This window comes from Podarcis filfolensis (assembly GCF_964270895.1).
Source record: "Podarcis filfolensis genome assembly, chromosome: 6".
In the NCBI taxonomy this organism is placed as follows: Eukaryota; Metazoa; Chordata; class Lepidosauria; order Squamata; family Lacertidae; genus Podarcis; species Podarcis filfolensis.
Genome location: NC_139609.1, coordinates 99,600,524 through 99,610,536, shown reverse-complemented (window position 1 = coordinate 99,610,536; position 10,013 = coordinate 99,600,524). Strand labels below are relative to the sequence as shown.

The 10,013-nt window shown below is 44.6% G+C and overlaps 1 protein-coding gene across 1 annotated transcript; it reads left to right on the top strand.

Annotated features, from left to right (window-relative positions):
- The first annotated feature begins 9,091 nt into the window (after positions 1–9,091).
- LOC310764408 (PAT complex subunit Asterix-like) lies at positions 9,092–9,590 on the top strand. Its single transcript, XM_083618222.1, has one exon. The coding sequence runs from the start codon at positions 9,110–9,112 to the stop codon at positions 9,428–9,430; it is 321 nt and encodes a 106-aa protein (XP_083474348.1). The 5' UTR covers positions 9,092–9,109; the 3' UTR covers positions 9,431–9,590.
- Positions 9,591–10,013: the final 423 nt, after the last annotated feature.

Here is a 10,013-nt window from a genome sequence, read left to right as displayed (position 1 = left end):
CTTGGTTTCTCACCCCCTTTCCTGGGAAGAGTCCAAAAATGGTCCCAAGACAGGAACTTTCTGTTCATGCTCAGGAGACACATGGGAGGAGAAAGGGGAGGGAACTGGAAGGGGATATATACTCTGTGCTTGTTTTGTGACTTTAGCACACTTGCTCCTTCTACCAGTTCATGGATGGTAGAAATAAAGCTGTTTCTCCGAAACTATTCCTTGAGTGTCTGTTGACTCCCATCTCCCTTTCCCGGACACAATATTTTTCCCACCCGAGGGCAAAGCCTCATAAGGCTACACAGTTTTGTTTTGTTTTGTTTTAGTTTTCTCATTATAGGTGGATCCCAGGACAGACTCCTATCTCCCTGAGGGTCGTTTCTACCTCTTGACAAGGTCTGGCTGAAGGTCTGCCCTGAAACCTTGCTGGAAGTATCTCCCATCGCTGTGCCACTTTTCAGGAGTCGACTCCAGCAGGCGGCTTGTCTTGTGTGCGGGTGGAGGTTCTCCAGGAGATGCAGGAGTGAAACGCCATACCTTTTGTTGTGTTGAAAACAACAACTCATCTGTGGGAGCCTCAGCTTCTGATCCTAAGGATGAGGCTAATGCTTCTGGTCCTATCCCTGAAGTTCTTTTATAGGTACCAAAGATTTACTGGATATTCTGTTTATTGGTTTGGTAATGCTGTATGTCATTTAGAATGTGGTTGAACAACTCACACCGCTCATGTGGTGGCTCTCTGGGAAGTCAGCCCAAATCACGGCCTGCACCGCATCCCAGAGAAAAAGGGTACGTGAGCCTAAAACATACAGGGGAGTGAACCAAACAAGCTGTTAGGTGCTAATTCTCATTTACTGTACCCTCATGGTAAGACCTTGGGAAAATGCCACCTTTTCCCAGACATGAGCTATATAGAGCATGGTTATTCCTCTTGTGAAATCGGGGGGGAAAGGGAAGGAGACGTTTAATTAGTAAGGAATTACATGGGTTGTAATGATACCACCACAAATAGCTCTGAACAGGCCTTTGTCTCCAATTTCTCCATTTTACCCTGGCCAGTCCCTGAAAGAGCTGAATAGTTCTGGCTTCGTAACAAAATTCTGCCTAAAAGGTCCTTCCTGTGTGTTTTTTTTATGATGTTAGCCTCAGCCAGGGAGGGCAGGATACAAATAAAAAATTCTTATTCTTATTAAAAGGGAACACAAATGCCAAATTAAAACTAAATATATCACACTGACTTTGGGGGGGAAAGAAAACACACTCACTCTCTTTGAAGGTCGCTGTGTACCAGCGTTGCTAAGGGCCCCCAAGCCCCTGGAGACATGAGGTCACCGCACTATGACAACATGATGAAATGATGTCAGTGAAAAGGAGCCCTCTTGCTCATCTGTTTTTATATTTACATTATATTTTCTGATTTATGATCCGGCAAACCTTCACTGAAGATGAACTAAGAACTTATTAATGGATTGAATATATATATATATTTAAATATTTTTAAAATTAATTCTCCATTAGTAACATTCCAACTGATAACAAATCAAATCAAATCAAATCTTGCCACATCATAATACAAACAATAAAGCCAATTATACATTCCAAACTAAAAATTTTGCGGAGGCCTTTCCATGTTCTGGCTGTCGGGAGAAAGTTTCTTTCACTTGTTCCTGCGTTCTTCTCTCTTGTTCCCCCCCAGATTCAGCTAGGTAGACCAACTACCTACCTCTAAGGGGCTACTGTACAATTTTTTAATTTTTTGGAAAGGATTCTTTTAAATACTTTTTTAGGACTTTTTTTAAAAAAGACTTGATTCTTTTAAAGGGATTTTTGGAAGAGTTTTTTAAAATATTTTTTTCAAGTTTTTCCCCAATTTCATAATTCTGACCTTCCAGTCTTTTAAAAATATCCTTCTTTCCAGAACACTCCTGTTTCTTAGTCCAAATTCTAATACTTTTTGAAGAGCTGAGTCCAGGGTGTCGTACATTGTCCTGGGCAAAGGTGGTTGGCATTCCAGGGTAAATATTAGGCTCAAGTGGCATCGCAAATTTTGCACACAGTGATCTCTAGGATAAGCCAGTCATGTGTTGCACAGGGACCTATAGCACTGTGTTTAGATGTAAACTACAGTTCCCATGATTCTCGGGGGGAAGGAGTCATGTGCTGTAATGTTATGGCATGTCCACAGCCACTAACAATAACCAAAGTGAATAGTTTCTGATGAATTTTCCTTAAATTGTCTTGTCTCAATTATATTTTTAGAGTTTATCATTGCAATGGTGAGCTAGATACTGCAGTTTTTGGTTGTGGTGACCTGCTATCCGTTATAATTAGTTAAAGTTGTTTCTATATGTAACAACAGCAGCTAGGATTCTATATGCACAGAAATGGAAGGAAAAAGAAGTTCCAAAGAAGGGATAAGTAAGATAATGGACTATGCAGAACTAGCAAAATTAACAGTTTTGTGGACAAATAGGCCTTTTTTGGATTATAGTACACTGAACTCGTAAGCAGGATTTGAGCTATGAGCAACATAAGTAATTGGATTATAATACTGGGGTTATGATTTGACAAACAGAAGACGGGGTGCAGCAAAAGAGAACAACTCCATGGAAAACAGGGTGGGAAGTCAACAAAAATTAAGAGAAAAGTCAAAATTGTGTTTTGACTCTATATGATTCTTAAAATATTGAAACAATAAAATATAATTGTAAAAAAAGAAGAAGTTGTAACCACTTTTGAGCTTCTGGGTAGGCAGCCTCAGAATGGCTTGTAAATGTACTTTGAAGAAGCCAGATTTGGCAGGGGCCGTTGTGTCTTCAATGCCAGCCCATAATAGGCCTTACGGCAGATGGAAGCTGGGCTCTCTTCCGGCACCTCAGAATTCAAAGAGGTCAGCTCAAGCCCTGCTGTTTCCTAGCTCAGGGCTAGCGTGTGAAATGAGTGCAATTGTGTGGTAGTTGGAGCATTCTTTGGCACTGCCCTTCTTTGAGATTGGGATGTAGACTAATCTTCTCCAATCCTCTGGCAACTGCTGAGTTTTCCAAACTTGCTGGCATATTGAGTGTAGCACCTTAACAGCATCATCTTTTAAAATTTTAAATAGTTCAGCTGGAATATCATCACTTCCACTGGTCTTGTTATTAGCAGTGCTTTCTAAGGCCCATTTGACTTCACTCTCCAGGATGTCTGGCTCAAGGTCAGCAACCACACTACCTGGAGTGTACGACACATCCATATCTTTCTGGTATAATTCCTTTGTGTATTCTTGCCACCTCTTCTTGATGTCTTCTGCTTCTGTTAGGTCCTTACCACTTTTGTCCTTTATTATGGTAATCTTTGTACGAAATGTTCCTTTCATATCTCCATAAACAGGATTCAGCTGCCAAGCCTCCTAACAAGCCTGAGTTATTGTTCTTCTATGTAACCATTGGCGAATTGCTAATTAATCTAAGGAACTGATTGGCTTTTGAGTTTTGAATCCATATGGGTTCAGAGGGGATAAAACCTTAGGAAACTAACTTGCAATTTGCAGCAGCCGATCTTGCTAGGCAGACCATCTTGCCAAGCAGAAGCCCACCTCTCCTAGCACACTTTGCCATGTGAAACCATTGTCATGCAGAGGGCTTGCCCTGATGCTGGAGGTGTGGAGTCAATCAAGAGCGCCTTTGAACTGTTTTGTTTCGTACTTTCATTCTCCTTGTGAGTTCTGTAGTTAGCTACTGGTATATTAAACAATGTTTTTATTTTCTGTTTGGGATTTGTAAGAGATGTGCCAACTTTTATGTTCTGAATAATCTTTCTTTTTTAAATAAATTCTGGAGAAAGGATTTTTTTTCCTGCTTCTGTCTTTTGTGCCTTTCTGCCAGGAAGCTGAACCAGTGCTTAACCCTTTAGTCACCTACCAGAGCCTGTTGGATTTCTGTCTGTGTCACGGTAAAGTGACACAGTGGTAAAGTGACACAGTGTGGGGCAGCCCGGTAAAGTTGAAAACTAATTTCCTTCCTTAGGTTACTTTTCGGGGCTGTTCTGAGATAAGGAAGTGGTGGCAGCACTGTTCTGTTTTTGTATTCTGAAAAAGCTTTCGCATGCCAGTCTCTATTCCAGCCGGGTCTTGCCAGGTTTGGGGGATGGATTGGATGCAGCTGATGAAGACGGAGGCCAAAATTGTTTATTTTAGGACTCTAATAATTAGAATCATAGATATGTAGAATTGGAAGGAACCCAACATAACATAACAACATAACAATTATGTTATTTTAGCCACTGTGATATGAGTGTGAACGTGTATCGGCCCCATTGGCCATAAAGATACTCAAAATGCTAGCTTATTAGAGATCAAAATGTTATTAGATGCCTGCTTAGCTGATGCACCACACTTCTTTGGCTGTATGGGTTTCAATAACTAATCTAGACTCACCGCCTGCCCCCTTTGAATAATTCAGCTGGAAAGTCTGCATATTATCTTTGTTGTGTTACAGACTACCACACTGGTAGGAAAGGATGCATCTCTTAGACTCAATTTCTCATTTTTCAGTTTTTACCTCCGCATCCCCCCAGAGTGCCCACCAGCTGGGGGCGCCCAGGATGGAAGGCTGCAGCTTGGGCACCATGCAAACCCAACGCTGCCCGGGGTGATCCATCCCGCCCACACCCCTATAGCTACACCACTGAGTGGGGTAGTAAAAATAGTAAAAATTGTCTGTGTCTGTATCTGGCTTCTGTAAGGCAGTCAAACTCCCATCACCCATCATCTATTTTCCAAGCCAGGTCCTGAGAGGGGAAAGGAAAGGCCTTAAAAAATCACTCTGAAGTAAAACCTCCATCCCATCCCATCAGGGGATGAAATACACATGGATCCTCTGGAGGAAATGAAAACATTGAGCCAGGGGATTACATGCTCCTGAATTTCATTTCTGAGTGCTTGTAGGAATAGTGGTACTCTTGGCCACTTTCACAGTTCACCCCATCAGCAAAGGAAGTGTGGGCATTGTGGAGGTGGCAGTCGTTATACCACCAACTCCTTTATACACCTCTGCATATTTCAGGTTCTTAGGCTCCTGCTGTTTGTCCTTGGTTGAGAAAGGCATGATAAGAAAGTGAATCGCCTGTGAGGAAGAGAACAAACTCCAGTCAAAGTCAGACCAAGTTTGCACATATGTGCCAATCCCTCTATTGCCAGTTTGTAAGGCAACAGAGGGAAAAGCCAGAGATTCTGGCTGCACACCATCAAGGCAAAGGATACTGTGGGCCTCATTTTCCCTCTGCTACAGCGTCACCTATATAATGGCCAGGGAGGCCACTTTAGTCACTGTGAACTGTAAGGGAGAGAGGGGGAAGCTGGACCATGTTGCTCTCCCAATGACATCGCCAGGGGGTACAATAGAGGCAGATGGCCTTCTCAGTAGTGGCACCTGCTCAGTGGAACACCCTCCCATCAAATGTGAATGAAATAAATATCTGAGTTTTAAAAGACAGCTGAAGACAGCCCTGGTTAGGGAAGTTTTTAATGTTTGATGTTTTATTGTGTTTTACTGTTCTGCTGGGTGCTGCCAGGAGTGGCTGGGTAAACCCAGCCAGATGGGCAGGTTATAAATAATAAAATTACAATTATAATTATAATTACAGCCGGTCAATTATAATTATAATTAATTATAATAATAATTATAATTGACCGGCTGTGCTTGGAAGCTGTATTTAAAAGTAAGCAACTGCCTTTACCATACTTGAAAAACCCACACACTTCATAAAGCTGTTTGGTCTACATGAAATTTAGGAGAAGGAAAGTGTAGTTCTTTCTTCTGAACTGCAGATAGCAGTGGAGGAAACTGCTTGGGCGCCTGGGGCAGTGCGCCCAAGGGTGGGGCAAGCCGCCCATGGGGGGCAAGGGCGGGGCACACCACCCATAGGGGCGGGGCGCACCGCGGGGCCTCCAGAATCTGCCTGCCTCCTCCCACTTAGCCGCCCTACAGCTGGGGGGGGGGCAGAGAGCAGACCATTTGGGCAGTTCGGAGCCTGTGTGCGCCCAAGCCACCACCTCTCTCCCACGCTGCAGGCCGCGCGGTGAGTGCTGCCCAGCATTTTGCCACCCCCCTCAGTGGTGACACCTGGGGCGACCCACACCCACCGCACCCCCTTCCTCTGCCCCTGCCTGCAGAGACAATGGAATGCATCCCTCCTGTCATAACCCTGTTTTTGTCAAGGGACAGAGTTAAGAGCTTTCAGCAGCAGTAGCAACCTCCAAGGATGCTGTGTTTGATAATCAGTTAGTGTTTGTTTCAGGCTTCTTTGGGCACCATTCAGTGCAGTGACGTAGCGTATGAGCACACTCAACTAAACTTGCCATTTGTGGGCACTCTCAGTTGGCATCTCTGTGGTTGGCAATGGTGGGAAAACAGAACTGAGATCTCTGTAAGAAGCTGGTGAGGTGGGCAAGGGGGCTTGGCTTAGCTCAGGCAAGGGACTGTTGGGTGGCCCCCTTAAGTACGGTATAACTGATAGGCAGTTTTGATGAAGAGCAAAGAACTGAAGAGGTTGTGCCTCTGCCTACCAGGCACTTTCTTGGCAGAAACAGTGAAGTCGCAGAGGGGTGTGTGAGATGGGTACATTAGGGGGTATGGAAATCAGCAGCTCTGCAACTTACATCCGTTGGAGGGGTTGGGCCTCTGAGCACCCTAAGTGCCTCACTTCACAAACAAGCAGACTTCAGAGCCAGCTCTGGGTGGGTGCTGGTGTGGTAGGTTCTTTCATGGAGCTTTGACTGTGTTAGGCCATGGAAGGCTGGGATGCTAACGAAATTGCTAATTGGAGTAAATATTGTGGAAGCGATGGAAATGAGGATGGAAACTTTGTACCTGGGATGCAATATTTTATTGAAGCAGTGCAACGAGATGCTATTCCCTCTTTAAACACATTCCTGCCCTTAGCTCGTCCCTTTGTCTCCTTCATTCTGTCTTGGAAGGCCCTAATGAGACAGATCTGCTTCCTCCCCTGAAGAAAGAACTCAGATTAGAGACGATCCCATCCCATCTGCAGCCCTATTGTTATCCTAAGAAACTGATGGCCATGTCGCTGAAGATCATCTTCTGCAGGATCTCCAATCTCCATGGGTTGGGGAAATGAATTCGCCCGCAACCCTTCCACCTTCTTGCACCCCACACCAACACAACTCCCCTCACCTTGAAAAATGATGGATCAATGGGGTTTAGGACCCCCCACAATCCTGAAGGTGTAAGAAATCCAGACTTGCCTTGCATGGGACTTCCTCTGCCTGCTCCTGGTGCTGTTTGTATAGGGAACCTGGTTGCAACAGAATAAAGGACCATTGCTTGAAGTGGTTTTGTTTGGAGGACTTCCAGGTTGGCGCCGGCAATGGCGGAGCTCCTCCGATTGGGAGGAACTTGCTCCGTGGAAAGCAGGGTCTGACCGTCACGGCGAAGGCGGAGACCCTCTGAAATCACAAACGGGAGAAGCTTGTGAACTTGGGATTCGGCTGGCACCTTCTGCGCCTCCCCTACTCGCGGGGAAACCCTGTTTTGGGGATCCGGAGCGATGTGGGGTGAGTGGCGCGGTGCTTCGAATTGACTGCTTCTTTCACGGAGTGAAGCCGCATTGCTGTTGCCGGAGAGCGCTGACTTTTTCCTGTGGACAATTGGATCTTAAACAACTACCCGTGAGTAGAACAGAAAATTGGATCTTTAAATACCTTAATTTGGCACCGAAATGGGGAAGGTCTTAAACAGGAAGTCCGCCTTCCCCTTTTGTAAATAGATTGAAGCAAAGACGTTATAAGCTAAAGTCTTTGAAAGCTGTTGGCAAAGGATTAAATTTTCATCGGTTAAAACTACAAAACCCCCCTTGGAAGCAGGAGAAGAGGGGGGAAATTTTGGACTTAGCGAGCCTGCAGGAGAGAGTGAAAAACCAAATTACCACTGCTCTGAACCTGGAAAAGGGCTGCCAGAAAGAGTGAAGTTTTGGGAGAGTTCATTGACTGCGAACAGAACATTTTTGACAGCTAGTTAAATAAGAGAAAGATGCTGTTTCCATTGTCCTCTTCTGCGTTTAAAAAGGAGGAAAAGTAACTGGAAATTGAAACTATCTTTATGGCTTGAATTGTGTCTGAAAGGATTGATACAAGTGGAGACTGTTTTCCTCTAGAGGGAGTCTTTGAAACTGTCACAGGAGTGCAACTGAAGAATCACCAGCTGCAAGATAAGTAATTGTGAGAATCAGAGATTGACCTTGGACCATTCAAAATGTTGACAGGAGAAGCCATTGTGACGGTATTATGTAAGATAAACTATTCGCTGGAACAGCTTCATAAGAAGATGGATGACATGTCTTTTAAAATTGACAATTTGGATCAAAAAGTGACCAATTGGAGACAAAAAGTGAGCACCAACACAGAAATAATTCAGGACTTGGTACAAGAATTTACTTTGGCAGGACAGATTGTGGAGGAGAAAGAGAAAGCTGTGGTTGTTGAGCCTAAAGTAATACAAGCGGGATCCTCAGTCTTACAGAAGCAAATTGAGGATTATAAGTTGAGGCCTTCTATGATTGAATCTAGAAAAAGCCAGACTTTGAGGATTGGATCCCGGCTTGGACGGAAGAAGGAAAGTTGGAAAGATCCCTCTATGCAGGGATTAACTGACTTTTGGGACATGGACTTGGGTCTGGAGGAGATTGGAGTTCTTGGGGCCTTTGGATTTGGAGGAATTTTGAAACATGTCATGAAACAACTTATAGACCTCAGCTTCAATTATGGAAATTTGGCTGACCTGTCCGGAAGGAATAGAAGCATTGTTGGGTTGGAGTCTTCCCGAGAGCTGCTCTTTGGCATTAAAGAATATGAAGAAGACCTGCAGAAGGGACCTGGAAAAGAGTTAAGAGCCTCGGACATAAGATCTCCAGGTTGATGGACTATATGGAATTGACGGAAAGGACTGGCAGAATCTGAAACCAGGGAGAGGAGATGATGGAAGAAGATTAGAGAATTTAAAGTTTATATATAGAAATACTGTAAAATTAATGAGTGATAGAAAAATGGTGGAAAGAAATTTTATGGCCTTAGCAGAAATGTTATAAGGAGTTAAGCATGGGAGTTAGCCAGAGGCGGTGCACGATGGCCGGTAACAACGTAATGGACCCACGGCGGCCAAATTGCGTTCTCAGATACAAACCTCCATCCACAGAGAATAACCCTACCCTGGAAGACCCCACACCAGACTACATGAATCTACTGGGAATGATTTTTAGTATGTGTGGCTTGATGCTGAAGCTAAAGCGGTGTGCCTGGATTGCTGTCTACTGTTCATTCATCAGCTTTGCCAACTCTCGGAGTTCAGAAGATACCAAACAGATGATGAGCAGCTTCATGTTGTCTATCTCGGCTGTAGTGATGTCCTATCTGCAAAACCCACAACCCATGTCTCCTCCTTGGTGAAAGGTTATTGCCTCTCTTCAGAGCTCCTCTTGCAAAGCAGAGGTGCACGCCCTCAACAGAGAGGACTATTTTCTCAGGCAATGCAGATCCATTTGCACGTGTCTTGGGAGTACTCATTTTGCTGCATTAATAAAGTGATGGTTATTAGAAAAAAAAATAAGGAGTTAAGCATATATAAGTATCTTAGTTTTAATGATAAAAAATATGTTAAGATATTTATAATGTCAGGGGCTCGGGAGCAGGAGCACAGGGGAGAGAGGAAATGGAGAGCGAAGGGGAAGAATCCGAGGGTAGAGTAGGGGAGTATGACAGTGACCCGAGAGATTCCATGAGCTTCTCCAGCGAATCAGAAGATTCCCAGAAGGGGGCGCCGATGGTCAGGGCAAGGGGGGTCCCAGGGGGGACGCACCAGAAACAAGGAGCCAGCGGGGAACCCCAAAGCAGCAGCGGGGGATCAGGACCAGTTTCCCCACCAGAGCGTAGTGGGGGGGAAGAGTCACATGTGTCAGGACCAGCGTCTCCTCCAGCGGGGAGAGAAGATGAGTCAGGGCTGACCATTTTGTAGGCGTGTTTCGCCAGTTCC